Source organism: Nomascus leucogenys, chromosome 12, assembly GCF_006542625.1.
Source record: "Nomascus leucogenys isolate Asia chromosome 12, Asia_NLE_v1, whole genome shotgun sequence".
Taxonomy (NCBI): domain Eukaryota; kingdom Metazoa; phylum Chordata; class Mammalia; order Primates; family Hylobatidae; genus Nomascus; species Nomascus leucogenys.
The window spans coordinates 89762503-89788616 of NC_044392.1; the positions used below are offsets into that span (position 1 = coordinate 89762503).

General features: G+C 38.6%; 3 protein-coding genes across 3 annotated transcripts in view; 1 reads left to right on the forward strand and 2 right to left on the reverse strand.

Moving 5' to 3' along the window:
- Positions 1 to 328, reverse strand: part of SPATA1 (spermatogenesis associated 1) — a 54662-nt gene extending 54334 nt beyond the window's left edge. Inside the window, 1 exon segment of the mRNA XM_003260266.3 lies at positions 129 to 328. The gene's annotated coding sequence lies outside the window, so the exon portion shown is untranslated.
- Positions 1 to 6787, forward strand: GNG5 (G protein subunit gamma 5). Its single transcript, XM_030825132.1, has 3 exons — positions 1 to 536; positions 4606 to 4750; positions 6562 to 6787. The coding sequence occupies exons 1-2, from the start codon at positions 456 to 458 to the stop codon at positions 4729 to 4731; spliced, it is 207 nt and encodes a 68-aa protein (XP_030680992.1). The 5' UTR covers positions 1 to 455; the 3' UTR covers positions 4732 to 4750; positions 6562 to 6787.
- Positions 6771 to 25759, reverse strand: RPF1 (ribosome production factor 1 homolog). The gene is made up of 9 exons (XM_003260262.4): positions 25507 to 25759; positions 24000 to 24056; positions 22013 to 22093; positions 15309 to 15404; positions 14566 to 14719; positions 9611 to 9693; positions 9014 to 9195; positions 8728 to 8854; positions 6771 to 7679 (listed from the first exon to the last, which is right to left on the reverse strand). The coding sequence occupies exons 1-9, from the start codon at positions 25732 to 25734 to the stop codon at positions 7638 to 7640; spliced, it is 1050 nt and encodes a 349-aa protein (XP_003260310.4). The 5' UTR covers positions 25735 to 25759; the 3' UTR covers positions 6771 to 7637.
- Between the last annotated feature and the right edge of the window lie 355 nt (positions 25760 to 26114).

The window sequence follows — 26114 nt, forward strand, 5'->3', positions numbered from 1 at the left end:
AAAACTGAGACCTCCTGGTCACCCGCCGCCGGGCGTTTTAGAAACTCCCACAAGCTCTGCCTTCCCTCACTGGTCCTCTTCAAAACCCCTCTTAGTTCTTCGCGGCTAAAGGTAAGCTCTCTCCTTACCTCTCCCTTATCGGCCCCTCTGGAGAGGAAAGAAGAACTTAAGAGTCGGGTCGCGCTAGCCTCCCGCAGCCGCCGCGCCCACCGACTGCTCCGCCCCTTCTCTTCCGCCTCCGCCAGGCTCGCGCTCCGGGCCGAGTGTGGAGCTGGAACAGAGGGCTGGCAAGGCGCGCATGCGCACCGAGGGTGGAGCCGCTGAGCACAGAACCGGAAACTTAGAGACAAAGTTCGGAGCCCCGCCCCCGCCGCGCGCCGCTCAGTTGTCTGGCCCAGCCGACCTACGGCCCACGACCCACCGACCCACGAATCGGCCCGGCAGTCGCTTGCACCATGTCTGGCTCCTCCAGCGTCGCCGCTATGAAGAAAGTGGTTCAGCAGCTCCGGCTGGAGGCCGGACTCAACCGCGTAAAAGTGAGCGGGGGCGGGCGGCCGAGGCGGGAGGAAGGCGGCGGCGGCGGGTGGGATCCGGCGGCCCAGCTGGCGGGGGCGGGCGGGACACGCGCCGGCCCTCGCTTTCCCTGTAGAGGACGCGCGCTCGGCGGCGGTGATCCGGGAGCGGCCAGCTTTAGAGAAGGCGCCGCGTGGGTCTACGCTGTGTTTTAGGGGGACGATTAGTTCGCCCTTCCGCCCCAGGACTTTCTGAGGCGGGCTGGCCCCTTGGTTGAACCGTGGCCGGCATTCCGGTCCTCCTCCGTCTCTACCTCCCTTGGCAGCCTTCTCGGCTGGTCTCGCCAACGGCTGCGCCTCCACGCGCCGTCCGCACCCTTCCTTTCCCACTTTGCCAGCCTCCTGTTTCTCATCGGACAGGGCATTTTCCGACTTTTGATTCAGAGCAGACTTTTCTCCTCCATTTTATCTTTCCCAAACCTACTTCCTTTAGTATTAAATTTTTACCTTCAACTTCTCTTGTCCGTTGAACACATACTTTTAAGCGAATTATTGCATAACTGTGGATTAAATAAGCATTTTTCGAAACGATCCTGGAATGTAAAGTTCCGGTCAGTGCCTCGTACAACCTCGAACAAAGCGTACATTTCATACCTATGGCACAATTTGCTCGTTAGTTGACCTTGGGGATATCGACTGGTCCGCATGCCGGAGAAAATGATTATTGTGGGTAATTATTGGTCTTATTTTGGCGTCTGGTTAGTATTGGCCTTGTCTTGGGGTACTTTGGGAGAAAAAGCCTTTTGTCTGTGCTGATAGAACAACTTGACATTCAAGTGCTATTCTAAGTATTTCCTGATTTTTACAGTCCTAAATGGATTGGCTTCTTTCTGGTACAATAGGTCAGGCTACATGTGAAACACTTCTGCAGTTAAAAAAAGAAACAAGAATGTAAATCATGTGCCCTGTTAAAAGCAGCCAGTTCCTAAGATGATTTGATTTTATACTCATCAGGCTAGTCTTTATTACTTGCCGAAATGTTTTGTGGACTGAGAGAGAGGGTCTCTAAGCTTTCTTAACTAGAAGTGTCAGGGACCTAGCTTGCTCGGTTGTGGTCAACTCAGAAGGGAAGGGAAATTCTCATGCGTCTTGGTGTGGGATCCTCCTGAGAGAGAGTCTCCCATTTAGCTTTGTTAACTAGAAATGTCAGGGACCTAGCTTGCTCAGTTGTGGTCAACTCAGAAGGGAAGGGAAATTCTCATTCGTCTTGGTGTGGGATCCCCCTCACATCCAGTCCTTGAAGTGCTGTAGACCTCACTGCAGTTTGGAATCCATTTCTCTACTCTCCCAATTGTTACCTCATTACAGTGGTTTCTAGTCAGTCTTGGCTGGATTTGGCTCTGAAATTCGAAATCATTTATTTCTTAACCATTATATATCATTCAGGTGTGCCTTTATCATAGCTAGGATGGACCAAGAAAGAAAAAAATGGGGGCGGGATAGTGAAAGCAATAAATTGTACATAGTCTTCAAAGAAAATGACATGAGGTCCTCAGACTAAAATACTCCAAGAGCTTTACTTTGAAAACCCTAGCTGCTGCTCCCCCAACCCCCTAAAACTGATCCTACCTAGATCTTCAGTATGACTTCTGGTTCTGGTCGGGATCATTAAAGGCGCCAGACATGATTTGGTTTTGGAGTTACTGCCAGATGTTAAGGCTGTAGCAAGGAGGGGAGCATCCCCTTTGGTAGTTTTTAATGAGCTTTTCTTTAGACATGTTGCTAAATGTGGTTTAACATTGTGTATCTGTTTTATCAATGACTGGGCTAGGTGATTTTTTGTGAGATTTTTAAACTAGCACAATCTTACTTTTAACCTTTATGTGAGTACAATTGATAGAACTTACCATAAGTGCTTGACAAACTGTCATAGGTAGGTCAGGACATTTTTGAGAGTGAGAAGGGGCACTAATAATTAGGCCAGGATTACAGGGTTTCAATTGACCTCCTGGATGGTGATTGTTACAGTGCCTTGAGGGCTAGCAGCTTGTTCCAGTTTGAGAGTCTTTGTCTCAGCTTTCCTCAGTTTGGAATGCTGTTTCTCACTGATGGTGATTTGGCTGGATCTCTTGTCATTGAGATCTCAGCTTCAGTGTCACCTCAGACACCTTCCCTTAGGTGGGCACCCAGTCACCATCTAAAAGATTACTCATTTTACTACAGGGCACCTTGTCTGTCATTTTCTCTGAACTGTCAGCTCCATAACAACAGGGCTCTGGCTGTTCTTACGTATTCTTAGTGCCTGTAAGTATATGCGGCACATAGTGGTGCTTGAAAATTGTGAAAGGTAGTTACACTGGACCCCACCTACACTTTAAATAGAAAATTAACAGGTACTCTTTATGCTTCCTGCTGGTTAACATGAATGAAAACACTAAACACTGTTACAATATTTGGTGAAAAATGACACCACTGTTCCCCTACTTTAGCTACACTTCTTTTGGAAGGCAGGGGATGAGGGGGTGTAGTCATTTGTAAAAATACTTCTTTTATATAGGAGCTAATAAACTTATGGAACTCATTACCCTGGACTGTTGTATAAGCCACACACACAAATCGATTCGATAAGCGTTTAGAGTCATCTTAGGATGATGAATTATGGTTGGAGGTACAGCTGTAATTTGCAAGGGGTTCTTGGTATAGAGAGCATTTGTGATGCTATTAATTCTCTAAGGCCACATATCCAGCTGGATGGACTGGACACCTGCTCCCAGCCTCCTTGCGGATAAAGACTGAGAATAAAATAAATGAGTATTTCTCCCAGTTAAATCTCAGTTCAAGACTTCAGATATTAGATGCATTTGGGGCATGTTTTAGTCATTCATGTTCCACGTCTGAACGGTTCAGTTCATTGTTTTGGTATTCGTGTACCATCAACTATTTTAATGTTATTAAACTAGACAGTGACAGATTTCTGCCCAGTGTCATGTGACTGAAAGGCTGATAGCAAACTTCAATTTAACAGTTTTTCTGAGCAGCCTGCCTTTAAGAAACTATTGCCTTAAATATGGTTTAAGTGTTAATATACATATACAGAGCCACCCAAACAGGACTTAAGGAACTTCTATGGCTTTATGGTTATTTTGTTTATATCCTACATCACCTTAGCAGAATATATAGAAATAGTAGATGTCTAAGTGAATGAATGCATGCCTCTTTTTAGTTTAAATGCAAGACAGTATAAGGGTCTGATAAATTTGAGGATCAGTATACTGAATGCATTCTTACAGTGTTTGCTTTTCTAAATTATGTGCTAGTTATGCCACATTATGTTCATTCACAGTAGCATTTTTCCAGTAATACTGGTTTCAAGACAAAATAATAGTTTGCTAGAATGTTACTGCTTTTTGTTTAACCTTTAATATTTTTAATAAGAAACAAGATGTTAAGTACTCTCAGGTTTGCACTTTTAACAGCCTGTTATTAATAACCAAGATGTGCTATGCGTTGCAAAAATAAACATAATTCTACTGTTTGTACTCAGTCATCTGATGCTTCTAGTAACCAAGCAAAAGAAAACATACTTTAAATCAGTCTTATTTACAAGCATTGGTTTTAAGTATTAAGAGCTCACTAGGCTGGGCGCGGTGGCTCACGTCTGTAATCTCAGCACTTTGGGAGGCCGAGGCGGGCAGGTCACGAGGTCAAGAGATCGAGACCATCCTGGCCAACATGGGGAAACCCCGTCTGTACTAAAAATACAAAAATTAGCTGGGTGTGGTGACACCCGCCTGTAGTCCCAGCTACTCAGGAGGCTGAGGCAGGAGAATCGCTTGAACCCAGGAGGCAGAGGTTGCAGTGAGCTGAGATCTCACCACTGTACTCCAGCCTGGCAACAGAGTGAGACTCAGTCTCAAAAAAAAAAAAAAAAAAAACCTCACTATATGACTTAAGTCTTCAATTATTATATAGTATTTTCTTTTGAAGCAAGAGTAGTAGTTTTATTGTAAGTACAATATTTCCAAAGATTGAGAAAACCTTCATTAAAATGTTCTCACCATCTGGCACTTCCCCCCATCTTTGTTATGTATAGGTTTCCCAGGCAGCTGCAGACTTGAAACAATTCTGTCTGCAGAATGCTCAACATGACCCTCTGCTGACTGGAGTATCTTCAAGTACAAATCCCTTCAGACCCCAGAAAGTCTGTTCCTTCTTGTAGAAAAATGAATCTTTCAAAGGTAAGTTTCCTTAAATTAAAAACAAAAACCCACATTGTAGGAATAACAAGTCTTCTCTTTCTTTGCAGCACTTAAAAGATCATCCCATGCCCTTTCCTTTGGCCCTCCATTTCCAGTATTTTTCTCTTTTGCAAGGAAAGTGAGGATTCATGAAACTTGCTGACTTAGTAGCCATGAAGGCTAATCGTTTCTATTTTACCATAAAGGTTAAGTAGAGGATTTAATAACCATAAAGAGGGTCTAGGAGAGTTACTACAAAATCCCACTGCTATAACAAGCCATGTGCCACTTTTTAGAGCATTGGCCTAATGGCATATGTATCTTGGGAGTCCCCAAGTACTAGTTTTGTTTTTGTGTACCTGGCAAATATTTAGACAGTTTTTAAAAAATCTGCAATGTTTATGGGGATAACTTAAAGTACTAGCAACTGATTTGGATTAACTCTTGATGTTATTGCTCTAACTGAACCCAGCTGTAGAGCAGTATAGCAAAGATTGGGAATTGGAAATGCAAGAGAAAGTCAGATGTAATTGAGTAAGCCAGTGTGGTAAAGGCGTTTGGACTGAGGTAGAACAGACTTTATGTTTTGTTCTCATTTGTTGGATTAAAGATAAAACATGAAGGAAATGCAGTATATAAGTTCTTGGTGGCAAACAGTGGACTGAATTTCAGAGAATTAAAAACTAAAGACCCTGTTGGCTTTATTAAAGCATGCTTCAGTACATTAGTGCCTTCCAGATCAAATGTCATGTGTACAAAATGTATGTTAGTCTAAGAGATGTGACCAAAAACGTTTTGGATCATTTAAAATGTAACTGAAGGGTGCTGCCTTTTATAAATTCTTAGTACTTTAGTTAGGGAATGTACTCATTAGTATTGACCTATGAGAAGCAAACTTAAACAAATAGTACTTTTTTAAAAAAGATGTTGTATATGGCACACACCCCTTACTAACATTCTGACTCTCTAAAGTCCAGGAAGCTGCTTCCTAAAATACCTTGTTACATAGTTGTGCCCTCCTTAATTAAGCTTTGTACACCTGGGAGTGTCCAGGAAGTCTGTATAAGTACGTTTCCAGTAAATACAATGATTGGTTAAGATGTTTAAGTTTTTTGAAATACCAGGGGGAAAAAAAGCCCTTTGAAAACAGGTGTCATGTGCACAAAAATGCACATGAAGAAGTAATTCATTTTCATATTTAACAGTTTATTATAATATCCTTTGTTTCTGCCACTATTCATTTAATTCTTCATGATAGTTTTTGGAAGTTTCATATTTTTATGGTTTATTAATGATTTTTTTTAACCTCAGTTCTTGTATTCACTTTACAGTGGTTTATTTTCATTTGAGTAAAATACTGGGCAGCTGTTAATAGTTTTACTTCCTAGGAATCTACAGATAAGTGTTTAAATGAATTGCTCAAGTTTAAAAATATGGCTGGGGTAAGAACCCAGAAGGTAAAATAATGTCTATTAATCCCAGCAGTATAAGAAAACAGCTTTGTGGATATTAAGATTTGAAGCAGTTTGGGCTAGGAGAAGAATAACTGGGCATCAAAGCATTGCTTCTCAAGCTTGAATATATGCAAATCACTTTGTTAAAATGCAAATTCTAATTCAGAAGGTCCGAGGCGAGTCCCTAGAACTTGCATTTCTTACAACTGCCCACTTAAACTGACGCTGATAGTACTAGACCTACACTGAGTGGCATGAATATAAAGAATCTACATTGGAGTTCTGTATATAAATATAGTTTTTAAAAACTATGTTCTTTGATACTTTACCCTAACTCACTTTTTTTTTCCATCTTAGGTTTCCCAAACGACTCCTTATGATCCAGTGAATATTCAAGAGAGCTACATTTGAAGCCTGTACAAAAGCTTACCCCTGTAACACATGTGCCATAATATACAAACTTCTACTTTTGTCAGTCCTTAACATCTACCTCTCTGAATTTTCATGAATTTCTATTTCACAAGGGTAATTGTTTTATATACACTGGCAGCAGCATACAATAAAACTTAGTATGAAACTTTTATTTTGCATTATTATTGGTATTAAATACATAGTATATTAATCTGTTCTGAACACCTGAAGGGGTTAAGTTTGTACAGTTTGTTCCACCTACTCTTCTCACATGACTTTATGCAATACATCTGGCAAGAATGCTAGGCAATTAAAGGTACACTGTGAACCTTTATTCTTTTAAGGTCAGGAGGAGGCTGTTAAGTTCTACAGGTTTCCATCCATGAGTTACTTACAGGGTTAACTTTGTTTCAGTGCCTGAATGGAGTACTACAGCACCATGTAATGAGGTGAAAAAGAGCTCCCCCCAACCTAGCCACAAAAAACCAAAAACCTCAAAATCAGGAAGCAAGGATTAGCTTCAGTAATTTGCAACTTTGCTTTAAACCCTGGTAGATAATTTTGCTTTAAATTTTTTACCCTTCTGAAAGCTTAAGAGAATGTTAAAACATCCAGAAAACTGGCCTCCATTTAAGCTATTAAAACTGTGCCAGACACTGGGAATCCAACATTAATCTAGTATAAAAATCAAGGGTTAGCCAATATTTACCAACCATTTTATTCCTCTCATGTGTTCTATGCAAATAGGAAAGTTAATCTTTCCTATTTAATTCCAACTTAATTATTCACAGTTACCCAAAAACAAGAGAACGAAGTTTAAGGAAACCTAAGCCATCAAAATAACTTTTATTTGTATTTTCTACATAAACACACAGTGGCAATTCATGGCATTTGGTAATTCGTCCAGACGTGAAAGGTTTATGAAATCAGCAAATGCCATTTTAAAAAGTATTGTCAAAAATAATTTACCAAAGTTCAAGATAGGCCTGTTCAGCAAAATCAAATATTATTCTCTCAGTACTTTATAAATGGAATTTTCTTCTACTTGTATCCATTTCCCGGGGCTGAAAGTGGAAGCAGGGGAGTGGAGGAAGAAAACAAAAATATAATTAACAATTCAGGGAAGATAGTAAAAGTTAACAACATCCCTAGATCTTTACAGGTAACGCTAGCGCTGAAAAACTGGGTTTGTGTGAGACCCTGAATAGTCAGTCTTTGGTCTAATATAAAAGATGTTGGCAGTTACTCTGTGTGTGTGATTTTAAGATAAAATGTTACTAAGTGAAGTACTGCTTATACTAGATAGAAAAGGATGTTTTAGGCTGCACGCGGTGGCTCACACCTGTAATCCCAGCACTTTGGGAGGCCAAGGCAGGCGGATCATGAGGTCAGGAGATCAAGACCATCCTGGCTAACATGGGGAAACCTCATCTCTACTAAAAATACAAAAGATCATTAGCCAGTGTGGTGGTGCACACTTGTAATCCTAGCTACTCGGGAGGCCGCAGCAGGAGAATAGCTTGAACCCGGGAGGCGGAGGTTGCAGTGAGTCGAGATGGCGTCCCTGCACTCCAGCCTGGGCAACAGAGCTGAGACTCGTCTCAAACACAAAAAAATATTGAAAGTTTTCATTGTTTTCATTTATGATTTAAGATGATCTCCAACCTTCTAAGAAAACTATCAATAGTTCTCAAGAAACATGTAGTAGAGTCACATATAACACAGGCTTATAAGCAGATTGCTGCTGGGTCCCACCCCCGAAGTTGCTGATTGAGTAGGTCTGCGGGCCAAAGAATTTTCATTCCTAACAGGTTCCTAGGTAACAGTGCTGGTCCCACTTTGAGAACCACTGATGTTTATACTTCAGATGAACCAAGGTTAATCACCAGACCCAGATATTGTAGCTTTTTTTTTTTTTTTTAGTTCAGGGGTATATTTGCAGGATGTGCAGGTTTGTTACATAGTTAAACATGTGCTATAGTGGTTTGCTGCACAGTTCATTTCATCACCTGGGTATTAAGCCCAGCATCCATTAGCTATTCCTGACGCTGTCTCTCCTCCCACCCTCTTATCCCATACTTTAAAAATTAGTTTTTTTAAATAAGCACATACCTTATGGACCCATTCATACTCTCCATATTTAGAATCAAAGGTTCCTTTCTGAAGAGACCTTAATTTTAAGGTAAAACGTGGTCCAAGTTCCTGAATTCCCACTTTCTTTTCACTCCTGAATATGTATCTTCAAAGACAAAAAGAGTTAAATTAGTCTGTTTACAGGCTTCAAAAGATAATTCATTTTATCTTGTATGATGCTTGCTACAATATGTTGGACAATTAGTTCATGTTGAAAATATATTTCATCATTGAAATCAAAGTTCAACGAGTTTACCTTCCTTACCTGTGAAATCTGAAGAATATATAATCCCGTTGATTGTGGAATGTGGCAACCTGCCTTCCGATAAATTGAGGATTATGAGGAAAGAGAGATGCAAACATACGTCCAATTGAATGACCCAGCCGTGTTGTAAAATTATTCAGAATTATTTCAGGTATGTGTTCTGTGGGGTCCTTGCCTCTTCTCTAGAAAAATAATGAAAAGTAAATATCACAATGAGCTAAGCTAATTGGCAATACCTCCCAATGCAATTTCAAGTATCAAAATTTACATGACAAATTTGCAAAATTTATCATTTTAGTGACAAACTACCACAGATGGCTTATTAAACCCATGACATGTATCTAAAATTATTTTAATATGCACTGAATGCAACAAAAAAAAATCCTATTAGAAAATCAACGTGCTTCATAGTAATGAAGACTGTTGCCTGCCGGCTGTAACTTAACCACGGTCTCCCAAGAAAACTGATAGATAAAGACTGCTCTAATCAGGAGAACAAATGCCATTATTAAATTAGAGCTATAAGATATAGCATCTGTTAATCAAATAAATACTGTGAAGAGATCAATGCCAATCAAGGAAATGTATAAAACTTACCTTAATTTCTTTACGAAGACGAACACTGCTCATTTTAAAATGAGCAGTTGGGCCATTTGGCAAGTGACTCAAAATAAGTCCATCTGTTCATAAAAGTTAAGAAAAACACATTGAACTCTGTAATCTAAATCTAATTGTTTAACTGGCCCTCTACATCCAAAGGCCCCTAAAATCTGTACCCAAGTGAATAGGCAGATGTACATATTCCTCTGACGTGACATTTTCCTACCATATCAAAAGCTCAAAATCAGTCAAAATCTTTCAAGAAAATAGACTAACCTAGAGTAGTCCTTTTTTTCTCTTTTTACAATATAATAGTTAATCATCACCCTCAATAGGGTATCTTAAGGTACACTAAACTAAAGTAGGTGAAAAAAAGCTATGTAATTGACCACTACTGTTAGGAGTAAAATAGGATGGGATTCTACAATCATGTAATACTGCAAATAGAGTATGAGTTTACCTCCATGTTCTGAATATGTATAACCCCAAAATGTCACTTTTATATATTTGTATGGTCAGGATATGCTGTCAACTTTGAATAACATCCCATGAGACCAGACTCCTAAACTTTCTTCTATGAAATTAAGGTTATTAGTATTTTGCAAGAGATCACCCCTTACTTAGGATTACTGTACCACAAATTATAATCAACGAACCAATTAATAGCCATTCACTGACTGTCATTTCCCATGAACTGAGAATTATGCTAGACACGCTAAACTACAAATGAAATGTAAGATCACCTACCTACAACCAGCAGGACTAGCAGCCCAAGGACTCTAGAAGTCCTGGGTGCTGCAAACTAAGGTTGCTACCTATATAATATTCTTCAAGTTGTTGTGGCACAATCTGACCTTCACTTGAAACACCTTTACTTTTCATGAGTAATTCTTGGCTATTGCTTAATGGCATTACAAGCAGGCATATTAATGGCAATGGACAGGGCTTTCACTTTCTATTATGCTTTTCTAGTTTAGGAGAAATTTTCAAACACATTTCATCTGATTCAACAACATAAATAGGCCAGAATCACATGGTTTCAAGTCTATCTGCATATAATATGTATCTTTCAAAGCAGATGTTGCCATCGTTTTACAATGGCATCAACACTCATTCCTCCAGATTAGAAGCTATGGTATCCTCAACTTCTCCCTCTCCCACCAAATCTTAACTGCTTTTACCTTCAACAGTTCTCACTTAGCATCCTCTTTACCCTTACTGTCTTAGTGAGGTCCTCGAGATTTTCCACCGAGATTATTAAAGTAGTATTGTGGTTGGTCTGACCTTTTTCTCAACATCTCACATACATCTCCTAATGCAGATTGTAAAATCAAGTCTGGACTTAGGCCTTGGTTCTATAAGTAACCAGCTATGGGACTTGGCTGTTTGATTATATCTGTACCATAGTTTCTCACGCGCTTAGTGAAAAACAAACTAGATACCTTCACAGTCTTCACAGCTGTAGCTAATTTCATACTACTCTCATCACAGACTCATCTACAAAAAAAAGATATTAGTATCAGACTCATAATGTGGCCACAAATTACCTTTTCAACCTATTTACCCTATGCCCATACCAAGCCTGTTTCCTAACTGGTAGGCACTCACAGTCATGTACTATATATGTGAATCCTAGCATGCATTTTTTGCTTTTGCTATTTTGAATACCTGCAACGTTTTACTCATCTATTATGGTCTACTTCAAATGTCACCTTTTTATGTAGTCAGAATTAAGATCTAAATCTTCTCAGTTCTGTTACCACAGCACTCATCACTTATTTGAGTTACAATCAGGAAAACACCTTTCTTCCCAACTAATCTGTTAACACTTAGGTAGGGATGGGAATTTTTTTCTTTTGTTTTTCTTTGAGACGGTCTCACTCTGCAGCCCAGGCTGAAGCACAGTGGCACAACCATGGGTCACTGCAGCCTCAACCTCTCAGGCTCAAGCAATCCTCCCACCTCAACCTCCCAAGTAAATGGGACTACAGGCATCATGCCCAGCTAATTTTTGTAGAGAAGGGTATTGCCATGTTGCCCAGGCTGGTCTCAAGCGATCCACCTGCCTTAGCCTCCCAAAGTGCCGGGACTGCAGGCAGATCTTTTTTTTTTTTTTTTTTTTGATAGTAGTGCCTACCATGTATCAGATTACCAGCAAACGTTTGAATTCTATCATTTTAAAAGATTCACCACAGGCTAAACTTCATGAAATACAGCCAAAAGTATTTATTAAGGGGTCTAGGAGATATAAAAGTCATTTCTTCCAACACCCAAATCAAGGCTTAAATCCTTTCTAGAACATTCCCACTAAATTGTGGTCTGTGTCAAAAGCAACGTACAAAACCAAAACTTACCGTTTCTAAATAACTTTTCCCATGTACCTGCATTGTGCAAGAGGCTTTATTTACATTACTGCTAATCCCTAACACAACTCACATAAAACAGGAGTCATCATGCCTATTTCAGTGATGAGGAAAAGAGGCTGAAGAGGGTCAAGTAAATTAGCCTAAGTAAATCAGACCAAGGCAACTGTGGATCTCAACCAGGGTGGGAATGTACCTAGCTTAAGCCCTTGGCTGACAGCTGCTCACATTTGGAAATGTACAGAGGCATTTTGTTTGTCAGTATGACTGAGGTGTTACTGGCATTTAGAATCCAAAGGCCAGGAATGCAAACCATCTTAGAATCTGCCAAGAGTGTAGCACAAATAATTACCCTACCTCAAATGCCAGTAGTTCCCCATTTAGAAATAATGAATAGAGGATGTAGGTCTGTACAGATAAAGCTTACATGCTTCTCACTATACCACGTTTACTAAAATGCCTACCATGTGCCAGACACTAGGCTTTATAAACATAATACATTTAATGTGATCTTTGTGGGAACTCTAAAGATAGGTATTATTTCCTACATTTAAAAAATGAGGAAACTGAGTGGCTAAGAAACTTGACTAAAATCACAGAACTAGAAAATAATTGAATCTGTATTTGGTATCACAGCTACCCTGACTCAAAGCCACTACTAGGTTTCTACGGTTTATAGACAGCTGATGAAGTTCTATTTTAGAATAAGTCAAAAAAGTATATCCCTTTAAGTTTCACCATTCAGCACTACTCTTCCACACAGTAGCCCCTCCAATGTCTTTAGAAAGACACCATGTTCCTAGAATCTACTTTCCCACAGGCTAAATCCTGTTTTCTCAACTTTTCCCCCATGTGTCATCATTAGGAGTTGTGATTTTTATTCCTGAACCCATGCTAAGTCTCTAGGAATCACTACTTTTTTTTTTTTTGACAGTCTTGCCCTGTCACCCAGGCTGGAGTGCAGTGGCACTCTTGGCCTCCCAGGTTCAAGTAATTCTAGTGCCTCAGCCTCCCAAGTAGGTGGGATTACAGGCATGCACCACCACGCCCAACAATTTTTGTATTTTTAGTAGAGATGGGATTTTGCCATGTTGGCCAGGCTGGTCTCAAACTCCTGACCTCAAGCAATCTGCTGGCCTAGGCCTCCCAAAGTGCTGGGACTACAGGTGTGAGCCACTGCACCCGGCCAGAAAATGTAAACTTTTTAAAGGCAATAGATGGTGTAAGTGAAATTTGTATGACTATATAAAACACCCTGGATAAAATAAGGATAGAACATTTACTGAATTGATGAATGCCTGCTTCTTAGCAGAGTTACTAGCGGCCTCAAAGTGATGACAGTTGTTTTTTAACTGCCAAAAATAAAAAGAGGAAAACAGACCTTGCCACTTTGTGGAGGCAGTTTAAAAAAAGAAAAGGAGGCAGCAACTACCTTAAAAAATAATTTTTTTCTCGAGTAGTTAAGTATTCAAGAGATTTTAGACATTTTGGTACATTAATCCAGTTAAGCCAAATTATAATATGGCCAACAAAACACATTACAAAGCTTGTTATGTAGTTTCTGGAAAGCTACTAGTACAAGTGGATACAGTAAGTTATATTGAAAACAAAGTCATAAAAGTTAGATTTTTAAAAAACAGCCTTTTAAACCACTAATTTAAAAAGAAGAGTGTTCACTGATATTAGAAATAAAATGTTATTCTGGCAGCACAGAGTCTTGTCCCTATTTTTTTGGTAAATTCTTTATAATTTTATTTTAATGAAATTAAAAATCATAAAGATGACTCATTCAATTGGTTATCTTTAAAGTTATTGAACTCACAGCCATCATTCAATAAATAAATAAAACAACAGCAACAATAGTAACAAACCTAGATATCCTTTATCAAATCTCTTATCTCAACGGGAAGAAATACCTTGGGTTCAGATGACACATTCATCTCAGATCTGAGACTCACAGACAAAGTTTTAGACTGGAACATACACATAATATGGGCTCAAGTCTCTACCTCAAAAACTTAATCCTGTGATACCACCTCTGGCAATATAAAATCTAGCCATAACAAACCATATGCAGATCCCCAACCAGGTCAGCCCTTTCCTTCCTCTCTTTCCAAATGGTAGTCCCCCTGCACTGAGCGCTTTTCTCTGCCTTATTCCCCTCCCCTCATCCATCTAGATCCAGCTTCAGCATCTCTTTCTATGGGAAGTCCTTCCTCCCAGGGCAGATTTTTTACCAGTCACAGGGTCCCCACTATATTCTGCATTTCTCTATTTAATTGTACCATCCACACTATATTTTGTCAGTTTACATATCCATTTACTCCACTTATGAATTTCCTGAAGTTTGTTTTATCTCTGCATCTTTTACTAAGAGTTAAAACAATCTCTTGGCTGTAGCATGTGCCTGATAAATGGTGAATGCAAACGAAAAATCAGTTTATAGACTCTTGGAAAGAGATATAATTTTCTGATAAAAAAATTATTTTCTGAAAGTTATAGGCAATATTTCCTTATTCTTTTAAATATATTTTTAAGCGGGCTGAGGGAGAGGACAGGAAAACCTCCTTAAAAAAAAAAAAAGGATACTTGGGGTTTTACGATCTTCATTAACAACAATGAGGTCTGTGAAATCTCTTGCGATGCACTGTGGAATAATTTTTTTCAGAGCCAGTCCTCTTCTGTAATAAACATGTGAGTTTGGTATAACTGTGGAGAGCTGTTCACAGAGTCGTACTGTTCTCTGCAGAACAAAATAACACAAATTTTGAATAGTTTTCAAAAAAGAATAAAAATCTATGTGGTACATATTCATAAGGAAAGAAATAATGATTATTATGATTAATAGAAAGCAACATTGAAGAAAGCATGAAACTCGAACAGTGTGTCCTCTTTTATCAAAGGCTGATCATCCTAAAGCAGTGGTTCTCAATTAGGGGCGATTCTGCTCCATCAGAGAACACATTTGGCAATGTCTGGAGACATTTTTGATGGTTATGACTGATGGTAGTGGTAGTGGTGTGTGGTTGCTACTGGCACCTAAAGCATAGAGGCCAGGGAAGCTTCTAAACATCCTATAATGAACAGGATACCTCGCCATAACAAAGAATTCTCCAGCTAAAATGTCAACAATGTTGAGGCTGAGAAATCCTATCTTGAAGAATCATGTTTAGTAAACCTACATCATATTACCAGTGCTACGTTTTATTTACTTAGTCACAGGCATTCTTTAAGGCAATTAACTAATGGTTTAACTCTTCTGAACAGAGTACTTTAAATAGAAGTAATAAGAAAATTAAGAATTCAAGAACTAAATTAATCAGTGTGTTTACCCCATGAGGTCTATCTGATGTTGTGATGAGAATCTTGGGAGAAGTCTGTTTGTTGAAGTAAGAAGCAAATTCATCTGTAGCTTCATCATAAGCAACCTGAGAACAGAGAAGAGGGATAATTTTACATCAAACAAATACTCTACCAGGCCAGAATTCTAAAAGTAGCATCAGCAGGACTGTTGGACACTGAGTACCTAGCTGACAGGGGATTTAAAGACAGACTAGGAAGGGCTGACATTAATGGACACATGAAGAGGATGGATGAGTGGATTTCTCCTGTGTAAAATACAAGTACAAAACTGAATAAAATTGTCAGAAATCACTTCAGGGCAGAAACTGAGATATGTTTACTCTTGAACTACTTTCATTTCCCTCATCAACTTGGTTAGTAAAAACAATAACCACAAAAAAACAAAACAAACAAACAAAAAAAGAAGCAAAAAAAACTAATGAAATTACGAGAAGACAAATCTTCCGTTGAGAGACACTCAGATTTAAACATTAATGAAAGTAGTACCTTTTAAAATTTGTGGAATATACCAAAAGTGGTAGTCTGAAAGAGTTTTACGGCTATACCTGCTCATATTAGAAAATATATATATATTGAGCAAATCAATAAATACAGAATAAACTCAAAGGAAGCAGAAGAAAATAATAAAGATAAAAGGAGATATAAATGAATTAGAAAACAAAGATTCAATAGGATCAAAGAAGAAAGTACTCAGAAAAGACTAAGAGAATAGATACCTTGGTAAAAACTGATTTAAAAAAGAGAAAAAGCCAAAATAAAATAATATTAGGAATGAAAGGTGGACATCACTGTAGTCTCACTCATGAACACAGATATAATTAATTCTAAGCAAAGAATTAATAAACCCAATTTGGTTATGATGTTTAATGCAGTAAGAGAAAAGCCACATAATCACCTCAACATTTGCAAAGAGAACATCTAATAACATTCTACATTCATTCACGACAAACAAAACAAAAAAATAGCATAAGAGTAAGTAAAATTTACTTAACCCTTAACTCATAATAATCTATCTCTAGTGACACAAATATTAATGATGACTCATTAGAAGTATTCTTTTGAAAATCAGGAACACGGCAAAGATGGCACTATTGATTTTTCTATTTATTTGACATTAGGCTAGAAGTTCTAGAAGGCACAAAAGTGGGAGAAAAATACGTCAAAATAAGAAAACTGTCATTTGCAGAAATGATTATCTAAACAGAAAAATGAAAACGATATCCCAACAAATTAGGAATGAATTTAGGTAGGCTACTGGTTAGAACATCACTATTCAAAAATCCATTGCATTTTTATAAATTGGCAAACAAAACAATTTTCAAAGATATGCAGTTTACACCAACAAAAACCGTAAGATACCCAGGAATAGCTCTAGCAAGATTTATGTGTCAACTTGCATGAAGAGAATTACAAAATACATGAAATACATTTCACTACTTAAAGGAGACCTAAGTAAAGAAATATATATTATATACATACATACGTATCCCCAAATTGATCTGATTTAGTGCCATTTATAATTTATATGGAGGAGCAAAGGCCTAGGAAAAGCCAAAACACATCTGAAGAGAGGGGATTTAGCGGCAGGAGTGAAAGAAGCATTTTGCCCTTATAGATATAAAGACTTATTATGAAGCTAAATAATTAAGAAAGTAATGATGCAGTGACAAACTGACCAAGCAAACAGCCCAGAAAAAGACCAAGCATATATAGATATTTGATATATATCATGGCATTACAATTCATTGTGGGGAAAGGCTGCACTACTCCAAAAATGGTACTGGATAAACTGGTTATATATAAATGAACTGTTAAGAAGTAGAATACAGAACTGTAAGAGTACATTAAACCTAATTCAAAATACATATATGCAAAAGGACAGGTTGGAGTGGGAGACAGGAAGGAAAGTAACTGGTTTTCGTTCTCACACCAAACAGAAAAAAATTCCTGACAATTAAGTAAATAAATATGAGAGGGAACTCTTTAATTATTTTAGAAAGAAGAACTTATGATCACAGGAAAGAGAAAAGTTTCTTAAATATGACATAAAAAGCTTTAAATGCTAATTTTTCAAAAACTCAACTACATCAAGAACTTCTGGTCCTAGTCCTCAAAAGACACCATAGAAAATGAAAAGAGAATCCACGAATTGGAAGATTCCTTTAATATGTATGAAGGACTGGTATCCAAATTATATAGAGAAGTTCTACAAATGCGTAAAATATACTACATGATAGAAAACTGGGCAAAAGACATGAACTGGCTCATCTCTAAAGAAAACAACTTATATTAAATGATGCTCAACATTAGAAAACAAGGAAATACAAATTCAAACCACAATGAGACAGCCTTTTATCATTAGTCTGAACATACCAGGAGTTGGTTAGAATGTGGATGAGCAGGAACACTACTCTTGTACCACAAAAGTACAAAATGATACAACCACTACTTTGAAAAATATTTTGGTACAATCATGTAAAGTTAAACATTTACACATCCCATGACTCAAAATTATCCTACTGTAGGTAAACATTCTAGGGAAACCTTTATGTACACATACCCTCGATATGCCTGTTACCCCCAAATTTATCTCCAGTCAAGACCTCTTCCCTGAATTCCAAGCTCACATCCCAACTACCTGCTTGACATCTCTTCTAAAAACTCTTGAATCATCTCAAACATAATATATGCAAAACTGAACTCTTGATTGCTCCTTAAATCTCCTTCACTCAGTCTTCCACATCTAGTCAATGACCATTTCATCCTTCTAATTTGCTCAGTCTAAAACCTTAATACCATCTCTGAATCCTCTATTTATCTCATATTCCACATCCAATTTGTCAGGAAATTGAAGCAGCTCTGATTTCAAAATATACCCAGGGGAAAAAATATTTAGAATCAGATCAATTCTCACCACTTTCATTGTAACTACCCTGACCCAGGTCATGATGAAAGCCCATCATTTCTTTCCTGGATTTGTTTAGTAGCTTCCTTTGTCTACTTACCTCTCCAGTTATATTCTCAGTAAAGCAGCCAAGTACTTTTAAAAATCAAGTCTGATCACAACATTCTTCTATTCTTTTTTTTTTTTTTTTTGAGACGGTGTCTCGCTCTGTCGCCCAGGCTGGAGTGCAGTGGCGCAATCTCGGCTCACTGAAAGCTCCGCCTCCTGGGTTCATGCCATTTTCCTGCCTCAGCCTCTGGAGTAGCTGGGACTACAGGTGCCCACCACCACGCCTGGCTAATTTTTTTGTATTTTTAGTAGAGATGGGGTTTCACCGTGTTAGCCAGGATGGTCTTGATCTCCTGACCTCGTGATCCGCCCGTCTTGGCCTCCCAAAGTGCTGGGATTACAGGCGTGAGCCACCGTGCCCAGCACATCATTCTTCTATTCTAACCCACCCAATGGCTCTTCATTTCACTAAGTATAAAACCGAAGTCCTCATACTGGCCAACAAAGTCACTGATCTGGTCTTTCCTCTTCATCATACTTTCCTAGGACCTCTCCTACAATCCTCTCCCTTGCTTGATTTCAGTCACAATGGCCTCCTTGTTATTCTTAAAAAGCATATACGATACACTCCTGCCTTGGAGCTTGTACACTGGGTGTTCTCTCATTCTGGGGCTCTTTTTGCCCAAAGATGGCTAATTTCCTCACATCCTTCAAGTCTTTGCTAAATGGTCAATTTCTCAATAAAGCCTACCCTGACTTTCCTATATAAAATCACTACCCGGAGAAAAATGGGCAAGAGACACAATCAATTGATCAAGGGGAAAAAAATATGAAAAGATGTTCAACATTCGAAATGAGAACTGCAAATTAAAACTACAGTGATATACAATTTCTCACTTATCAAACTGGAAAAATGATTTACAATGAGTGTAAGTTGAGGAGTAACATTCAACTATCTCCTCCCCAAATACTTACTAATTATCATACAAAGGGAAAAACAGTAAATTCAGAGTCAAGAAACCTGGCAGGCACCACTTTAACCAAGTGATCAAGGTAAACATAACCAGTATGAGAAAATCATCAGGTGATTCTTGATAACAAGTACTGAAAAAGGACTTAACATATCATTCATGGCACAGGTTAGCCTCCCTAATCCAAAAACCCAAAACCTGAAATATTCCAAAATTCAAAACTTTTTGATAAAGCACCAACATGGCACCACAAGTGGGGAATTCCACATCTGACCTGATGTGATGTGGTCACAGTCAAAAGTTTGTTTCATGCACAAAATCATTAAAAATATTGTATAAAAGTTACCTTTAGGTCAGGCGGGGTGGCTCATGCCTGTAATCCAAACAGTTTGGGAGGCCAAGGTGGGAGGATTGCCTGAGCTCAGGGGTTCAAGACCAGCCTGGGCAACATGGTGAAACCCCGTCTCTACTAAAATACAAAAAATTAGCTGGGTGTGGCGGCGTAAGCCTGTAGCCCCAGCTATTCCAGAGGCAGGAGAATTGCTTGAACCAGGGAAGTGGAGGTTGCAGTGAGTAGAGATTGTGCCACTGCACTCCAGCCTGGGCAACACAGCGAGACTCCATCTCCAAAAATAAAAAAGTTACCTTTAGGCTATGTGTATAAGATGTATATGAAACATAAATAAATGCTGTGTTCAGACTTGGGTCCAATCATCAAGATACCTCATTATCCATCACAAATATTCCAAAATCTGAAATCCAAAAACACTTCTGCTCCGGCTGAGTGTGGTGGCTCATGCCTGTAATCCCAGCACTTTGGGAGCCTGAGGCGAGTGGATCACGAGGTCAGGAGTTTGAGACCAACCTGGGTAACATGGTGAAACTCTGTCTCTACTAAAATACAAAAATTAGCTGGGTGCCTGTAATCCTAGCTACTTGAGAGGCTGAGGCAGGAGAATCGCTTGAACCTGGGAGGCAGAGGTTGCAGTGAGCCGGATCGTGCCACTGCACTCCAGCCTGGGTAACAGGGCAAGTCTCCATCTCGGAGAAAAAAAAAACAAAAAAGACTTCTGGTCCCAAGCATTTCAGGCAAGGGACACTCATCCTGTATTTCTGTTGAAAGTACATAAACTGAATATAATCAGAGGAAACCCCAGGTGAACTCACATTAAGGTACATTCTACAGAATATCTGGTCTGTACTATTCAAAAAATCTCAGTGTCACAAAAAGCAAATGACTGAGGAATTGTTCTAAATTTAAGGAAGTTAAAGAGCAATTACAATGGAATGTATGACCTGGGACTTTTCTTTTGCTAAAAAGGACATTATTGGAACAGCTAGTGACATCTGAGTAAGATCTATAGAATAGATAATATTGAATACCAATGTCAATGTCTGATTTTGCTAACTGTGCTCATAACAAAATGAGATATATAGGAATAAAGGGTCACCATGTCTGCCACTTACTCGCATTTAAGAGGGAATATTTAGGAAGTCTGGGTGAAGGGTATGTACAAATTCCTGCTTTTCTATTAAGTCTGAAATAATGTCAAAATAAATTAAAATGCATACACACACACACATCTTACTTACATAAAATTGCAAACCCTCTCTACTCCAGGTAGTCCCGAATCTCCTTTATCCTACTATTTTCCCTTAGTAACCTATCACTGGCTAAATGTCTAACTTATTTATTTCATTATGTTTACTGTTTGTCTCCCTTCCTAGAATGTAATAAGCTCTGGGTGGGCAGAAGTTGTGTGTGTGTATGTGTGTGTGAGTATTCTGTGTACTGATGGATCTCAAATCCCTAAAACGGATCCCAGTACGGTGCAGGCAAATCCACAAACATCTGCTGAAAGAATGACAGAAATCAGTGAATGACTATACCAGGAGATACGTGAAAGAATGTTGACAGCAGCACTGTTTCAAAGCAAACAGACATTCAAAACCAAGTTTCCTTTATAAAACTTTTAAAAATATAGTTTTAAAATCTTGCTTCTTTTACTGCACTGTTGCAAACTATCTAAGGAGAATGTGCAAAGTGAAAGATTATCTTGAAACTAAGATTTATGAGAATACAAAAAATACCATCAAAGTTATTCTTAGGTATCAAAATGTCTAACAAATACTACAAAAGTCTATAGTATGAGGAATTCTCTTAAAACCACCAGGCCAGGCACAGTGGCTCACGCCTGTAATCCCAGCACTTTTGGAGGCCAAGGCGGGCAGATCACCTGTGGTCAGGAGTTCGAGACCAGCCTGGCCAACATGGTGAAACCCCATCTCTACGAAAAATACAAAAATCAGCCAGGCGTGGTGGCAGGTGCCTGTAATCCCATCTACTCAGGAGACTGAGGTAGGAGAATTGCTTGAACCTGGGAGGCAGAGGGTGCACTGAGCCAAAATCACACCACTGCACTCCAGCGTGGGCGACACAGCAAGACTCTGTCTCAACAAAATCAAAAACAAAAACAAAAAAACCCCTCCAAAATACCATTCAGGGATTATATGACAAATGTAAAAGTTTACCTAGATATAAAATAGATTATAGAATTTTTCTATAGCATTATTGGGAAATTCAATTTTGAAATAATCTACACCAAATAATAAGATAATATGCCAACATTTTAGCTGAATCAGTCCATTACACAACTTTGCCAGCCAGCACTTTAAATATCAACATAAAAACATATAATTTATCAATTATATGCTATCATTCAAACTAATTTAAGACTTCTAACATTACCTCTTCATCATTAGGGTCTACTGTGGTTTCATCATACACTCGCTGGTTGTCAATGGTCTTCGGTACAGGCTTTGGTGGAGCCTAAGTAAAAGAGAAGGTATTATATTTTAGAAGGATTTTACATTAATTATATTATGGTTGGAGAAATATAACAAAAAGCTACAAATAACTCCAAACTCAATCTGTTCCCCATACCAATCCACTTCTATTGCTACATCAATCCTAATAACAATATTGAATAAGAGGCTTTTTTTTTTTTTTAACAATCTGGGCAGAGACACACTAGAAGAATGGTCAACACTGAATGAAAAGGCTTAAAACTGTGCAAAAGTAACAAGGAGAAGAAATGGGGATCAAGATAATTATCTACCGGGGGAAACACACCAAACAGGAGAAAAATACAAGAAAAAAATAAAGCAACATCTGTACATGACTTTGTTCCAATACTTTCGGGAAGCTACTCAGAAATATTTAACAAAAGTCTAGTTGTTATCCATTGAGCTAGTAATTTTACTTTGGGGTATTTATGTTCAGGAATGTAAATGGGGGAGAAATGTGTACAAAGAAATATGTAGTATCCCTATTTATAATGAAAATAAACAGCAAACAGGGCAAATGTTCAACAAGGTAATGACTAAACATACCATGGTACATCAACATTATGGAATACTGTTAGGATCAGCAATCATGCATACTCAGCTTAGACCAAGAAATGGTGTAAATGAATTGGTAAGAAGTAGAATACAGAATTCTAAGAGTACATTAAAACTAATTCAAAATATATGTACACTAGCAGAGCTATGAAGAAAATATAAACTGAAACTAGCATCTATTACTCTATGAAACAAATACTACATTTTAAGCATTTTTTAAAGGAGGCAGTTTTAAGAAGTCAACTTTCATCTCAAAAAACAAGAATGGTGTATTTTCAAATGGTGATCATAACATTAATTTGCTGTAATAGACTGATTACGAAAGAGTTAAAAAGAGACTAACATGCTTGACATACTAGGATACTGCAGGTCAAAACAGTCTACTACTGACAATTTTCTATGGTTTAACCTAATACTATTCAAAGAATGCATGAAATAGTAGAGTGTTTAGTTTGTATACAGTCTTTACATTTTTTTCCCTTCCTCAAACACCCTTATTTGGTAACTTACTTGATATCTTAAGAAATGGGAGGGGGAGATATGAATGTTTTCAAAATTTTGCAAAAATAAATCATAACCTAGGAGTAACTATAAATACACTGAAAATAAAAATAACTTAGCTATGCAATAATGTACGAGTATTTAGTTGTTTAAAAATGTTTTTCAATAAAGATTTCACTTCTTATGAGTACCACAAATACAGCCAAATTCTTTCTTGATGCATTATCTGCTCTTTTTTTTGCCATAATCCTCACCCTCCTCCCACTCCCCATTCTCACTTTTCACAGGTTCATATCCTCTGTACCAGCTCTAAAGCTTAACACACTCTTATCACCCTACTCCAGAAGAGGCTCTGTCCTGCCTTTCCCCAGCCTTGCCTGACCAAAAACCTTTGCTTCACATCACAAGAGCCAAGCTCCAGGCCTAACCTGGGGAGCTTCCCCATTTCCAAAGTCAGGGAGAGGTGTTGACCTCTGAAACACAAAGTTATATGCAAAACACCACCACTGTGTTACTGTATAGGTACACAAACATACATAGTAAAGATACAAGAAGTGCATGGAAAAAATAATCAAAAATTTCACGAGTGGTTATCTTTGGAGGGAAAAGCAATTATGAAAAAGCAGACAAGGGGCTTCCAACATTCTTTGCTAATGCATTATTTCTTAAGCTGTGGTTAAATGATACAAAAGAGGTTTATTATATTACTTTTGTATTTCTTCATACATCTGAAATATGTAATAATAAATTTTAAAAGAAAGTAATTCAACTTAAATATCAGGAAGGATTCCCTAATATAAGATAGAAAGCAAACAGCTAAAAATTGTATTTACCTTATCACCAAGAGCCTCTCTCTCTTTTTTAAGTTTTTTCTTAGCTGCCAACTTTTCCTAAAGGGTTAAGAAAAAAGAGAACAATATTGAGAAACAACCAGTTATATCACAAACACATACTGAAACTACAAATTACTAATGCTATGAATACTCGCACTGGGCGATCCTTGTAACCTACTGAAATAAGCATCTGGACATGGATTTTTCCACCTAAATTACTGTAAGCCAAATGAGCTGGCCAATCAATAAGATTTCTTTAACAAAGACCTGCTCCTTTAAAAAAATCTAAACTGGCAAGTTTGAACATTTAAAATTTGAGTAGCTTAATCTTTTTCCATAAAGCCTCAAATTAATTAAAGTACAAAATGTGATGGTTTCCGTTGTGTTTTGTTTTGCCTAACTGGTTGCATCCTAAAGACGACCATGGTTATGCTGCTTGCTTCTCTTGAAAAGCACTGACAATAGGAATGGGAGATGAGTTTTCAGGTTGTTTTCCATAAAACCATCACCAGTTACTCACATATTTTATAATCAAAATATACTTTTAAAATTTAGTAAGAGCTTGCAAGGTGGATTAAGATTATCTGTATTTGTACTGTCGATCTATATATTCTTCTGGAGATTTCTAGATAGAATGCTTGACAAAATAAAAAATATTCTTTTTTCCCCAGCACCTACTGATTCTCAATCCACCAGGTTTCAGATTAGAAATCACAGCTCCGATAAGTCTTCTAGGACATCCCTCCCCAATACGTGCATACCAGAATGAGTTAAACGCCCCTTGTATGTACTCGAAGAGCACCTTGACACTGAACATGAGTAAGAACCAGTCCCAGGCCTCAGAAGGGCCAGTAAGAGGAGACAGACACATAATAATAATATTGTGTGAACTTCTACGATGTGCAAGAATAAGCAAACCTTTTCTTCCAATCGCAATTTAACCAGAAATGGACACTGCGACCTTGGCAAGTCGTTTAAACCTCTTTACGTTCCAGTTTGTTTGCCTACCAGAAACGTGTAAGGATAAGGCTGTAAAGAACAAATACAATTACCAGAAACTTCACAGTACTAATTTCGGTAAGGAGCTGCTGCAGGAATCAGAGAAGCAGTATTTTGGATTTATTACGTATTGCCTCCATTTCGGATTCTGCAAATTAACCAACGCTACCTAGACGGACCAAAGGCCTGAGACTTTTGCCTTCTGGGCCAGGAGGGCGTAGTTTTCACTACTAAGCCAACTAGCCTTCCAGCTTTCCTTGTGAATCCAGCGTCCTAAGAAAGAGCCTATCAAGAAAATCTTCCACCTTGACGCTCAGGCAAAAGGCTGAACCTAGAGTCTCCAAACTAGGGCGAGGGGACTAGAACACGTGGACCGCGGCGCCACCCTTCCCACTGAGCCACAGAGAACACTTTTAGACCAGCTGACAACCACAGCTGTGCGCCCCGCGACCGCCCTACGCGTCAGGAACACCGCGCAAGCGCCCGGCAGCCCCCGCCCCTCGCGTACCTTCCGCTGCTGTTGTTTCCACCGCGTGAACATTAAGTGTCGCCGCTGTTTGTTTTTAATCTCCGAAATGCTAAAGCCTGGCGGAAAGGCAGCCGCTTTCGGGGGTTGGACCCCGCTTTCCGTCGCCACATCCCCAGCGCCTGCGGCCTCCTGAAGTTCTTCGGCAGGGGCTTTCCGTTTTAGACTTTTTTTAGCGCTGCCGCTGCTCTTATCCCCGGCTTTCGCCATGCTGTCGGCTCCTTTGCTTCCGTACGGAAACGGAAATAGCCTTCTCCTGTGAACCCCCCTTCCTTAACCTTTTACTTCCGGGGTCGCAAAGTTTTTAAAACTGGATGTCTTTTGTGAGTTTTAGCCATTTAAGAAAATAGTAAAGCTGAGGCTTGAGGAAACTTTAGGCAGTTTGCCCAGCTGTATAAAAAGTGAGATGATGAGTTTGGGCACTCCTTGTGCATCTGTGTGCCCAGCCCTCAAAATAATGGAACAACAACAACAAAAACCGTGCCTGGATTAGTTTACGTTTTACTTGAGGGAAACCTAAAATGAGCACACAAATAAATTATGGTGAACTACAGAGTAACACATGGTATGGAAAAAAAATAGAACAGGAT